Raw genomic sequence first — 14,500 nt, 5'->3', positions numbered from 1 at the left:
TCAAGTTGATCAATATATTGTATTATTCTCCAATGCAATAACAATAGTGAAATTAAGGCTATAAGGGAGCCCTTTTTTAAGTAACTAAAACGTTAAACACTGGGTGAAAAAAAGTCTTACAAAAACTGCAGAGAAATAAAAAGAAATTTAAAAAATAAGTAACTAAAAAGTTACTTTTCCCTACTTAAAACGTTACTACGTTACTTTTTTACTTTTTGGTTTAAGTAACAGTAAAGTAACTACGTTACTTTTGAAATGATGTAACTAGTAACTGTAACTAGTTACTTTTTAAAAGTAACGGTCCCAACACTGGTGCTGCTGTCGGGTTCTGGTGGTGTCTTTCTGGAGCGAGCAAAATGTAGCGTCTTCTGGTGCCCCATTTTTTACATTAAAGTTGCCAGGCGAGTACAGCTGATGGCGATTAGCATTAACAATCCTTTAACATTCTTATGGCCGATGGTCGTTAGAGTCTATTGTTCCGCCGTTGTTGTTGTCGCACGTCTAATTAGACGTGTTACAACAACAACGACGCAACAATAGGAAGCCTGCAGCACACTATTGCTTTCGGGGGAGGGATAGTGTTAATTTCGGTCAAATCAGGCGGAGCACCTGGACACATCAAACGGCACACCAAAGCTCCGCGACACACAGGTTGGGAAACACTGGACTAGACAGCTATAGGCTTACATGGCAGACAAACTAGACTATATAGGCTACATGGTAGACAAACACACAGTTGGTCCTTGAAATGAAAAAGCTGAACTCCTATGGTGAAAGGGCGGTATATAGCCAGAGAAGAGCTCTGGAAAAAAGAGCACAATGATTCAGGAGTTTGGCACACCGCTGAATGGTGATGCAAGGGGCACTGCATGGTTCGTCAGGTCCTGAACCGTATAGCGTGAATCACCTCCACGACTTTGTCCGCTCAATCCGTGGTTGTGGCCACATGGTTCCACTGTTACGGCGTGCGTGCGTGCGTGCGTGCGTGCGTGCGTGCGTGCGTGCGTGCGTGCGTGCGTGCGTGCGTGCGTGCGTGCGTGCGTGCGTGCGTGCGTGCGTGCGTGCGTGCGTGCGTGCGTGCGTGCGTGCGTGCGTCGGGGGACGCAGGCCAAGTAAGTATACAGATGACTGAAGGGCAGAGCTGAGCAGGAAGTTCAACACAGTGAAGTTATTAAATCACTCACTCACAGCTTCATGGAGAAGTCAAGGCCAGGTATAAGGGTGGAAACCAGGCCTAATTGCTGACACCTGTCAGCTGTATACGTTGCACAAGAAGACAAGGTCACGTCATAAAAAGGGTTGGAAACCGAGGGGCTCGTGATAATACCGCCCATGCTGGGCGCAAACCTCGTATCTCGAGATTTCAAGTTTTTATGCTTTTGCCTAAATTGAGCTGTACAAGATTGCAGCGCGCCACAATAAAACCCCTTGTGAGCTTGTAAATAGGCTATTATTACTATGTATTAATCTACATTTTTAATCACCCAATTTAGTCGTAATGCCTCCTCACACATTTCTCTGTCGTCACTGCTGTTGTATCCTGGTATATACTGGTATACTGTATATACTTGTATACTGGTTCACCTGCCAGTGAATGAGGAGACCCCACTGGGAGTGGTAGACCCCACGTATGTATAGAGCCTTCGTCCTCCTTCTCCTCCCCCCAACATGGCCCATGCTGACCGGTGCCACTCCCCATGCAGCCTGTATCACCTCCCCTCCCCCGAATACGGGCCAATTTTGTTCGTATATATAATATATATATTATATATTATATATATATTATATATATTATATAGAGTAGACTCGTCGCGGTGGATTCAAACCCCTGCAGACTCTGCGGTGGTGGTGGGTATAGAGGCACTTTACCACGGCGCCACTGTTGCTATTTTTAAATCATTTATTTCACATCACATACGTCATGTACGTATGTGTGTAATCCACATAACTCGAGAACTTCAAATTCGACACACGCGTTCCACCCCGCCACAGGGAATGCGGTCACAGTGGGCACCGGGCGGTGCCCAGTGTCACACAGTTGTCCAGAACCGCCCCAAAAAGAGGCCTCTGCCCGGGCTCTGGACAGGGCCCCTGCCCAGGGTCAATGGAGCTGGCCTGGTCTGACATCATTCTGACGTCTGCATAGACTCCATATTTGGGCATGCCATGACAAAGAAACTTCATATATGGGCATAAAATGGACACGGACATAATATGCATTCCCAACTTGTATCATTCCAAGTATAGGCCCAGTGCCCAACGGGCACCGCTGTAGAGGCTCCAACGGGCACCGCGGACTAAAAATAATATAACATTGGATCCACCGGAACACATGCAGGTTCTTTTCCCCCATTTCCTGGAATAAGGTAACGGTTTTGGACGCACTAGCTTACCGCCCGACAGCGCTGATTGTATACAAAAGCACAAGGGGGACGAAAACAACGAAGACAGGGAGACAGCTTGACAACCAAAACAACAGGGAGAGAAACACAGTCAGGGAGGGAGGGAGAGAGGGAAAGAAATAAAGGAAATGGCAAAATGAAAGTGCAACGGAATGGAGCAGAGACTAGACCCTGACACATCCATTCGTTGTTCATCTACCCATTCAACCATTTATCCCCGAATCTTATTTATTCACCCATACACTCACTCCGGAGTCTCTCTCACTCTGCCACTGTTTCAGTCATACTCATTAAAGTGTAGCGTAGCAGACAGTGCGTGTAGGGTATATTATAACTGGAGTGTGTGTGTGCGTGTGTGTGTGTGTGTGTGTGTGTGTGTGTGTGGGGACCATTGTCACGCTGAGAGCTGTTGATTGCGCCGGGCTGATGGAGCTAGGTTAATTACACCGAATTAGACTGGGTTAATTGAAAACTCTCGAGCACGTCTGCATATAAGTGGCTGTCCAATCTGTGGAGTCTGGGTCCCACGCTCGCTCCGTTTCATCTCTATCTGTCATGATCAGTCCGCTGTAATCAACAAGAACCCCCTCTGCCCCCCCCTCCTCCTCCTCCTCCTCCTCCGCCTCCTCCACTTGCTCTTAACCCATTTAGGCCTGACCGCAACATTTTACAAATCTCTTCTAAATCCTCCAGTTTTCTGAAATAAATATTTTCACGATCTTTAAAAAAATAGCAGACCTACAAGCTCGTAGATCTGCTATTTTTCCATAGCTAAATTACAACATAATGTTTAAAACTCCAAAAGGGGTTTGATAAATAAATATTTTCACGATCTTTCAAAAAATAGCAGACCTACAAGCTCGTAGCGCGCCACTCGGTGGCGTGCTATGAGCTTGTAGATCTGCTATCTTTCCATAGCTAAATTACAACATAATGTTTAAAACACCAAAAAGGGGTTCCCGCCCAAAATAGGTTAAAGATTTTTCCATTTTCACAAGTTGCTTATCAGCGCCTTATCAAGCCCTTTCTCCTCCGCGTTATGGCGGCATGCGTTGTGCTTGCTGAAAACCTTTGGCGTAATGCACTTGGAAAATCAATTATGGCTCTGTAACTCAATACTCCATATTTCCCCTCCCATCCCGACGCTCTTCTTTCCTCCTCTTCCCTCTCTCCCGCCTTCTTCCGTCCTCTGTGTGTGCGTGCGTGCAATGATGCGTGCACATCAGAGCCATCACGAGAGCTTTGTGTCTCGAGGTTTGCCTCGGGACATCCTCTTGTTTTCTTTTTTTTCTTTCTTTCTCCTTTTTTTTGAGCACCGAATTCAATCTCGGCTTCCCAATCAGAGCCAGTAAAAAAAAAGCCCCCGTCCCGTAACTCTGCGCAAGCCTCAGAAGGAACCTCATCCCTTGCTTGGTCAGATAAATCTTAGCAGCTCATCCCTCTCCTATTTTCTTTTTCATCCCGGACCCCCCCCCCCCCCCCTATGGCCCACATTAGAGCCTGCAGATGGCCAGCAGAGATTTAGGAGCTGCAATCCATCAATGTTATGTTTGGCTTTGGCCGTGCCGGATGCTCGGCCCACTAACCTCCCCTCCAGCTGGGGCAGAGCGTACGACAGCCCCCCCCCCCCCACCCGCCCCCAAAGGCCCGCTGCAGCCTTGGGTCTCGGTCCACTTTAGCTCTCTGGCTCCATAGCGCCTTCGCCTTGGCCTCCCTCCTCCTCCGCCCGAGGCCGGTGTCAGCTCTCCTTTTGGTTTGAATTGTAATCACAGCTCCACCCGGGAGCACTGGCGGACCGACCGCTCTCTATACCCCTTGACAAGGGCTCCCCTGGTGGTTTCTCTGTAGCAGAGATATACAAGAGTAATGAAGTCTACTGACGTCACGTTCTGTTGCCTCCCCTGGGGCCGCATGGGGTTGTTCTTCCATTTTTCAAGAATTGTGTTTGATGAATAAAAAACAAAAAACATCACACTCGCGTGAAGTGAGTGAGGGGCGCCCAGATAGTTGACGTTCTCATGTTGTCTCAGACTTGGCTGGCACAAATTACATCATCATTTAACAATAACAAACGGAAATGTATACAATTAGGCTCTAAAAAAATCATTAAAAGTCCAGACTTGGCTGGCATATGACGTATACGGTATAAGATGCTTCCCAGTGGCAATTACTTTTTGTCTGTTATTTTGAACACCCACAAGTCACATGACTCAAAGTGCCTGTTATCTGTTTCTAACATTGATGCATCCAAGCCAACAAATAAATGAATAAACGCGTTCACAAGCCATTCAGGACAGGAACCCCTTTTGGGTACAGTAATATAGCAACATTCTGCCTGCGTCCCAAATGGGTTAAGAAACTAAATAAATGCTACGCTTGAACTAGATTAGCATTGGGTTATTTTCTTCTTTTCTCACGTTTATCTAAGCCTTTGATGAAAATAAATACATATATTTTGTTGAAGCACCAAGCGAGCTGGAGTTTTATCCGAGACTCAATCTAACCCCCCCAACCCCCACCCCCACCCTACCCAAAATAATTTCGTATTATGTCGGGTGGAAACCTAATATTATCTCCAAAACAGTTTTTCAGGATTCAAATGCAAAAATAGCGAAAGCACCAGCTCTACACACACACGCACGCACACACACACACACACACACACACACACACACGCACACACACCTCCCCATTTGGAGGATTGATAATGTAAGATACAGCACTTGGAAATCAAGCGCTATAGCTGTCTGCTTTGCGCTCCACACTAAAATAAATGGTCTTCTACTCGCTCTACAGGGCTCTCTTGATAGACACGGACTGAGATTGGATCTGTTGAACAAGAGACAGTGGTTCTCAAGGTGTGGTCCAGGAACCACCACAGGGGTCCTTGAGAGGGGGTCCCCAGCAGCTCCAGAAAAAGTAGTTAATATCGCATCAACAATTCAACATCACTTTAACCCTATAGTATACAGCATACTGTATACATGGTCTGTAGATGATCTACAAGTTTGTAGCGTCTACTGGCTGTCTGTCCGACAGACATAGACTGAGATTGGTTGTGCTGAATAAGAGATGAATGTGGCTGGATGTCACATTCGCCTCCAGCTCAGAAATATCATCATCTGTACTGTGGAGAACTTTTCTAATATGCAGTGTTGCTGTCGGGTATAGAAACCTCCCCTCTCTACATTCTAACTTTTGGTGTGTTTTCATAGGTTAAAGATGTGACTGCCGTGATTTTGGTAGCATTTTCTGTTTCGTACGTGTCTATGGAGTTATACCATTATACTCTAGACCCCTAGGTGTGGTTATAATATTCAAATATGTTTTCCCCACGCTGGGCAATTAAGACCTACTTGTCACGGTCCGCTCCTCGGACCGTGAACTCTGGCTGTCCTTAATTTGATATGGGACTGCATTTCTGTCATTTCACTGATTTCAGTATGATTTGTATGTATTTGCTCATGTGTTCCTGCACTGTTTCTCTTTGGTTTTGGTTTTCTGTTACTCTGTTGTTGCCTTGGTTTTGTGTTTCCTATTTTGTAGTATTGTTCTGTCTTCCTGTCTTCCTAGTTACTCTTAGTTACTTTGTCTACCTACTTTGTAATTTGACAGTGTTTCCACCTGTGTCCTTTTAGTCGCCCAGCCTATCCTAGTGTTGATTGTATTTTGGTTCCACCTGTGCCCTGTTATCCTGTGTCTATTTAAGTTCTGTGTTTGCATTCTGTTCTTGTTGGTTCGTAGGTCCCTGTTGCGTGAGTTCTTGTGTTATATGTTTCGAGAGATTTACCTGCCTTTTGCCCTTCCGTATGGAAGTTCCTGAGTTTTATTAATACATATTCCTAAGTTTACCTGTTCTGCCTCCTGTCGCCTGCATTTGGGTCCTCATCCCTACTCATCGTAACACCTCCGCTGTAGACTGAGGTGCTATTTACATGAGGATGGTGTTCATATAAAACGGCAAAATAAAGTATCGTTTGCTGCTGTCATTTAGACGAGAACCGTGTTCTCAGGAGGTGAAAACGCAACGAAGTGAAACCACCTCCCAGAGTGGAAATCTTTGAGAACACCGTTTCCTATGGTCTCCGTGTAAACAGTCAAAACGGTGGATCCGCAAAACTTGTGACATCATGGCTTACGTCAGCTCTGGTCGGCTCGGCCCGTGTCCTACGTTTTTACATGGTGTCATAGGCATGTGTCAGTTGCTAGGGGAAACGAACAACAACAACCATGTCGGATAGTCCGGTTTGCTGGAGGTGTGATGAGGACGCGAAGTTTGTTTACTTCTGTGTAGTAGAACGGAAGTAGTTCTACGCATGCGTGACTCATGTCTATGGTTTATATAAGCGCTGCGTCACACGGACCCCACAAGGACACGCGCCACCTAGCGACCTGGCATATATATGCATGCACTTTGTAGCGTGTTCATTCGATTGTGCGTTCTCGTGTAAATGGTAAAAAAATATGAGAACGCAACGGGACTTTGACGTGTTATATGGAGATGGTCGCCGTCTAAAAGAGGCCTGAGAGTGTATCGGCATAGTGGCGTAGCAGTATTTTGGCTGAAGTACTACTCAAGGAAATGATGTTGACGCTTTACACATGGTATTGAAGTGAAGTGCTGTGATTGGATTTTGGTTTCTTATACTGAAAGCTGAAAGCCTTTGAGTCAAAAGGCCCATTCGAAACATCACTTCAGTGACATCATGAAATCATCCCCCCTCCCCTATAACCCCTCCCTTATTATCATACAACAAGAGTGCGGCTTAAATTCAGGTGGGTGCTAAAGGTGAAAACCAGGCATACTTCATTAACTGGTGGGTGTGGCCACACAAAAACATAATTGTAACACTTTCTGTACGACACGCTTTTCAACGTTTTTCAGGAGAGACAGAGAGAGAGAGAGAGAGAGAGATGCCCACTACATATTGTATAAAATTGTGCTTCATAGACTTGTTTGACAGCACTGTCATGTTGGATTCATGTTCATGTGGATTTTCACATCATTTCATCATCATTTAGAAGATCTGCTTGAAGATCGGCTATTAACTCATCCTCAGAATATGGATGCTAAGGCTCAAGTATAACTCTAAGTAGGGGTCCTGGGCCCACTTTGAAGACCCCTGAGTTAATTATTATTAATAATCATAATAATAATAACAGAAATTTGCATCCACCCGACAAGCATATCGTCTCTGTCGGGTGGAAACCTCTATAAACCTGTTCCTATAAACAAACCTGTTACTCAGGATTCAGGATTAAAGTAAAAAAAAATAGCAGATCTACAAGCTCAAAGCACGTTTCACGCCACATTTTTCGAGCTTGCAGATCTGCTCTTTAAGATAAGATACTTTTGTGTGACGCTGTAATATATAGTATGATCAAGTAGTAGTAGCGCTCATTTACAAAGAAAAAACACACACACAAAGTTAAAATACAGAGATAAGAAAGAGGTTTCTTCCCGACAGCAACGATAATATGAAAACAAACCCAGTTATCTATACTGGAGGTGCGCGCGCGCACACACACACACACACACACACACACACACACACACACACACACACACACATATATCACACACACACACACATGCGCGCACGCACACACGCACGCATGCGCGCACGCACACATGCACGCATGCGCGCACGTGCAGCAGTACAGCTAATGGTGTCATCTGTTTACACCATTAATATGACATGCAGGCCGAGGGGGGTTTCACTTTGTGATTACACTGGAAGAACTGGAGGGGGCCAAAAGTAACGTTGTTACTTTACCAGAAAGCATCCGATACAGTAGTTATTATAGGGTCGTTCATACAGTGCTTTCTGCAGTGTCATGCAGCTTTTGCCAAGAAACTATATTGTTTTGTTTCATTATTATTTCTATGGGGCGCTAGCCCCTCATATGCACAGCTTTGTGTGTTTGTGTGTATATGAGCCGTGTTTGTGTTTGTAGCACGGACCGTGATGATTTGATTGGTCGAGCAGAGAATGTGATGTGTGATGATGTATGATCAAACCCTCATTAATATGCCAATATGCCAGGCCCCTGATCCCTGAACATTTTGAAGTTATGAGGTTTCCTCCGGACAGCAGAGATAATATAATGTTTAAAGGTGATATAGACAAGTTTTCAGCCAAAAATTTAAATATATATAAATGTATTCTTTTGGCCTTTTCCCCCTGTATCTTTCCCTATATTATGATGCTGAGGTGTTCTCCTGCAACAGCACACTCCCCCTTTTCCCCCCTGTGGCTGAATGCACTGTTTATATCCACTACAGTTTACTACTCGGTACGTCGGAGGGGATTTAAACTTTTAGCCAATTGCAGTGTGAGGCTGTGACGGTGTGTTCAACCCAGCACTGCAGTATTATAATGAAAATGCGATGCGATTTCAATTATTGCAATGTATAATATCCCCATATCTTAGTTTCACTAACATTGTTCATGTGAAATAGTATGTTTATGATTTAATATGTAAGCCTATTGGAATTATGAGAATCGCTATGTATAGTGCATGGTTGGGTGGTGTGAAACTGAACAACACCAGCAGCAATAAGCACCCCACAGAACTCAGAGGATCCTTAGTCACAGAACAACTCAGACCCCAATAAAATCTCCTGTTTAGGCCTACATCAATATCGTTTTCGTTCATGTGGGTTGTATGTGCTTATTTGTTGAAATGGTGGAAGTGGAAGTGAGTAATAGTATTTCACCCTGCACCGCCGCTCCACCGCGGCGACTGCCTGCCGGCCGGCCGGCTTGAAGCATGCATTCAACCCGTGCTCGCCAACGGTGACAGGCCGTCGCGGATCATCATAGCGATTTTTCTTCATTGCAATGAATAACCGTGGACAGAGTAGTTCACATGAATGAACGACGCTGTAGTGGCATGGGGCATTTGAGGGGCAATATGTTTTATATGCACGATTACAAATAAAAGAGAATTGAATTGAGAGCCAGTGAGTCTCCTCTACTTCCTACTTCCTCATTTGCGGGACTCTGTGTGATATTGCGATTATGCTACAGTTACCCTTAAAAAAACATGTCAACTCAATGTCATTGTTGTAACTAAGATATCGATAGAAATTCATAATTTTGTAATGTCATATTACAAAATTTAGCCATACGAGCGCAATATCCATAGCGTCCCTCCCAGCATCAACAACAATCCCATAGCGTGAAGTGACCTGGCTCAGCCAATAGAATGAGGGGGGGAGGGGGGTGGAGCTAGATATGCATTTGTTTGGAAACACTCACTCACTTCTGTGTACAAACACTGGAAACTTGTTTCCGTTTCAGATGGATGCTATACAGCATCTACTGTTGAAATCTACTGAGCAAAGGTCCAGTCAATAAGCTGTGCCATTCACCCTGGGTCAATGGGTCAATGTACAACCACCCAATCCTGCCTGCTCAATGATCCTGTCCTTTTAGCTGATTACCCCTCTTAGTTAATTACAGCCTAATCACATTCAACTTAATTATAAACTAAATTTAAAAAAGAAATCCAATTTCTTCTATATTCTCCAAATATTCCACGTTGTCATCAGATTTGGGAGTCCAGCTGATGACAATTGCCCCCTGTATAGCTTTCACATCCATCCATCCATCCATCCGTCCGTCCGTCCGTCCGTCCGTCCGTCCGTCCGTCCATCCATCCATCCATCCATCCATCCATCCGTCCATCCATCCATCTGTCCATCCATCCATCCATCCGTCCATCCGTCCATCCATCCATCCATCCATCCATCCATCCATCCATCCATCTTCAACCGCTTATAGTTCCAGCAGAGAGCTCCAGTCCAGACTTCCCTCTCCAGAGCAACATTAGCGAACCTAAGGCCCCCATCTGGTCCTTGGTCTGCCCCGGGTCTACTCCCACATTAGCTTTCACATTTTACCTTACAATTGAGTTTTTATTTTTACTCATATTTCGTTCACCTCTAAATGTTTTCACACTGTTGCTCCAACCGCACCAAACTTGGTACAAGTGGGGTCTGCCATGACAAGAGTATAACCGAAATGCTCGCCTCGAAACACCACCGCTCAGTGGGACGCTTCTTGTATTCCTGTCTTTGTTTTACTTAATAGGATACGGTTAGAAGAAATACCAGTGTTTTGTTTGTAGGGTCCCAGAGTGGCTGTCTGACCGCAGATCTACCGGCGCTGCTCCGCCTGTCAGACTACAGCGTACAAACACTCTCACACTTATTCCCTTCCATCTCGCTCTCGCATTTTCCATGATTCTCTTTTCTCTCTCGCTTCCCTGACACTCTCTCTCTCTCTCTGTGTCCCTTCTCACTTCCTAATTCTCTCTATCTTTTTCTGTATCTCTCTCTCTCTCTCTCTCTCTCTCTCTCTCTCTCTCTCTCTCATTTTGGAGTTATGAGGTTTCCTCCGGACAGCAGAGATAATATAATGTTTAATATAATTTCTGAGTCATGACATGAATGAATCGCAATGCAAGTGGTATTTAAACGTGTTTTGCCATAAAGGTTACAACCAAATGTATGGCAGCCTAAAGGTTGTGCTTGTGTGCAAACATGAATAGAAGAAACAGCGTTTGTCTGTAGGCAACAATAACGAGAATGAGGATTAATAAACGTCAGTCGGGCTGTCAGTACAGTGGTATACTGCTCTTGAAAAATGGACGTGCACAAGTAAAGTACCTCAAAATCATATTTCCAGTACAGTATTCGAATAACTTGGTTCCAGTCAGAGCTGTCTCCGTTTCAGAAGGATGCTATACAGCATCTACTGTTGAAATCTACTGAGCAAAGGTCCAGTCAATAAGCTGTGCCATTCACCCTGGGTCAATGGGTCAATGTACAACCATCCAATCCTGCCTGCTCAATGATCCTGTCCTTTTAGCTGATTACCCCTCTTAGTTAATTACAGCCTAATCACATTCAACTTAATTATAAACTAAATTTAAAAAAGAAATCCAATTTCTTTCCAAATATTCCACGTTGTCATCAGATTTGGGATTCCAGCTGATGACAATTGCCCCCCGTATAGCTTTCACATCCATCCATCCATCCATCCGTCCATCCATCCATCCATCCATCCATCCATCCATCCATCCATCCATCCATCCATCCATCCATCCATCCATCCATCCATCCGTCCATCCGTCCGTCCATCCATCCATCCATCCATCCATCCATCCGTCCGTCCATCCGTCCATCTATCCATCCATCCATCCGTCCATCCATCCGTCCGTCCATCCATCCATCCATCCGTCCATCCATCCGTCCATCCGTCCATCCATCCATCCATCCATCCATCCATCCATCCATCTTCAACCGCTTATAGTTCCAGCAGAGAGCTCCAGTCCAGACTGCCCTCTCCAGAGCAACATTAGCGAACCCAAGGCCCCCATCTGGTCCTTGGTCTGCCGCGGGTCTACTCCCACATTAGCTTTCACATTTTACCTTACAATTGAGTTTTTATTTTTACTCATATTTCGTTCACCTCTAAATGTTTTCACACTGTTGCTCCAACCGCACCAAACTTGGTACAAGTGGGGTCTGCCATGACAAGAGTATAACCGGAATGCTCGCCTCGAAACACCACCGCTCAGTGGGACGCTTCTTGTATTCCTGTCTTTGTTTTACTTAGGATACGGTTAGAAGAAATAAGTTTAGGGTTAGGCATAGTTTTACTGAGGATATAAGTTTAGGAGTAGGGTTAGGTTTGGGCGCCATTTTACTGAGGTTAATTAAGGCTATAATATAAGAATGAGGTTAGATTTAGGCATAGTTTACTGAAGTTACGTTTAGGAATACCAGGCAGAGAACGATCAGAGTTTGCCGGGAAATTGCGCCCCTGGGGCGACTGTGATTTGAGGCAGACCGTTCTGTTATCCGACAATTGTCCCACCAACAAACCCTATATTGTACACATAATTATAGAATGGCCATAACTCTGTGGCCATCGGTGCGATGTACTGTAGTGATGGAAATGTAGGGGGCTGCAGTGGTTAATTCATAATGTACTTTTCACCTTACTAGAAATGCAGTGGGATCAAAAGTACAACATTTGCTTTTTGAAATGTAGTGGAGTGAAAGTCAAGTAAAGTAGGCCTACAGTTACAAAAACAAAATGACCTTAAGTACAGGACTGAGGTGAACGTACTTGGTTATACTTGTCCCACGCTGAACCAGAGGAACAACACAGATTGACTGAGTTCTATAATAATTGCTTTGGCCCTTGCACATCTTAATGCCATACAATAACGGAACAACATCCACAGATGATGCAAAAAAACATGCAATTTGGGCTGGTTTATTCCATTCATATTTCACTCAAGGTCTGAGACAGACTCAGAATCAATAATTCAGTAAGCATGGATATGGACTTGCTCCAGGAATGTCTCTCGTGGCCCGCAGTTGGTTGGAGAAATGGAGAAGGAAAGATGATATTGAATAAGCCCTACATTTGCCATGAGCTATATATATATATACTGTATATATTTACTGTGCTACTGTATTATAGAAATGGCATGTCACTGTTTGATGATTCGGAACGTAAATCAGCATGTTTCAACCACTTAAACAGCAGGCAGTGCTCCTAATCTGTGGCTAACATTCTGGGAACTAGCCAAGCTACATGGAAATGCAATTTACAAGGCGTTTGCGTTATAAGCTTGAGACGTGAACTGGATGTAAACAAACTCTGTGTGTATAGTGGCGGACGATCATCTTTCCGTTCACTCGGAAAATACATTTTGTAACCCTGATCATCGATTCAATTAGTTATGGGAACCATTCATATGTTGGCGAGGAGCGCCATTTGTATCGTAAACCACTGAAAAGACCATTGAACATAAATCACCATCTTTGGCAGTGAAGCGTTGTATTTGAAAGGATGTAAATAGACGTTCTTAGCAGTCAATGTGTTTTAACTAACATCAGTGGATTGTCCAGTCACCATAGCATTATGTTCGTTTTGAAAAAGGGCAGTGAACAGTTTTTAGTCACCAAAAATGAGCACTGACCGACTGTCCTTTCTTCCCCCCTCTGCCCACCATGCAGGGATGCACACGGTGGCCCCCAAGGACTTCCAGTGCCCGGAGGCGGATGCCACCTGCAACCCCTGCCTGGACGCCACCAAGGCCTGCAACCTCAACGCCACCTGCAAGAAGCAACGCACCGCCTACATCACCACCTGCCACAAGGGCGGCGACAAGGGCGACGCCTGCAACCGCAAGCGCTGCCACAAGGCGCTGCGGCAGTTCCTGGACCGCGTGCCCGCCGAGTTCGCCCAGCGGCTGCTGTTCTGCCCCTGCCAGTCCGAGGGCTGCTCGGAGCGCCGCCGGCAGACCATCGTGCCCGACTGCTCCTTCGTCGACAAGGTGAAGCCCAACTGTCTGGAGCTGAGGGTGGTCTGCCGCCACGACCCACTGTGCAGGTGAGAGGAGGGGTCATTAACCCATTCTGACCTGAGATCAGATTCTATAACGCACGGAAGAATGGTGGTTCTTTAATGCATTTTGACCTGAGATCAGATTCTAAAAATGTCTTAAATCCTGTATGTGCTTGTCTGTATGTCTGCAAATTTGCTGTCAAAATCAACACTGGTGTGCGTGCGTGCGTGCGTGCGTGCATGCGTGTACCGCATGCATAATGTGGGTGTGCGAGACATATTCGGAGGAAAACGTGCTTTTGGGGCAGGTGGAAGGATTTCAGGGGGCGGGGCCCATGAGACAAGCTTTCTCGCCGAACACATCTGACGATTCATTATCATCTCCTTATATTAATGCAGGTTGAGGAAAGGGAAATTTTTAAATTTCGGCCGTCATATTCCCATTTGACTGCGATCTCCTTCCTCTCTCTCCCATGCCATGCTCAAGTTTTCAGACATTTCACCGCTGTAACTTTGCCAGGGAAGTAATGAGGCTCTCGGGGAAGGAGCGGGCGGTGCTATTAGATGTGGAATGAAGACGCGAGGCTAAGTTGAAGGGACAATGCTCAATTAAGCTGAACAAAACATTAGTGGATCACTTTGTGGTTCTATCGGATCCGAGAGGCCTAGACTCAATTCACGTCCAGCCAGCCATGAACCCCTTTCCTTGTGTCAGCGAACACA

The 14,500-nt window shown here is 45.3% G+C and overlaps 1 protein-coding gene across 1 annotated transcript in view; it reads left to right on the top strand.

Annotated features, from left to right (window-relative positions):
• LOC310872544 (GDNF family receptor alpha-2-like) overlaps positions 1-14,500 on the top strand; it is a 197,188-nt gene that overhangs the window by 82,682 nt on the left and 100,006 nt on the right. The window contains exon 4 of the mRNA XM_083784508.1: positions 13,447-13,822. Within this exon, the coding sequence (XP_083640634.1) occupies positions 13,447-13,822 (376 nt within the window). The remainder of the gene's footprint in view (positions 1-13,446; positions 13,823-14,500) is intronic.

The sequence above is a fragment of the Protomyctophum parallelum genome (assembly GCF_964188405.1).
Source record: "Protomyctophum parallelum genome assembly, chromosome: 15".
Taxonomy (NCBI): domain Eukaryota; kingdom Metazoa; phylum Chordata; class Actinopteri; order Myctophiformes; family Myctophidae; genus Protomyctophum; species Protomyctophum parallelum.
The sequence above is the reverse complement of the archived record's forward strand: the minus strand, read 5'-3'. Positions and strand labels throughout refer to the sequence as shown.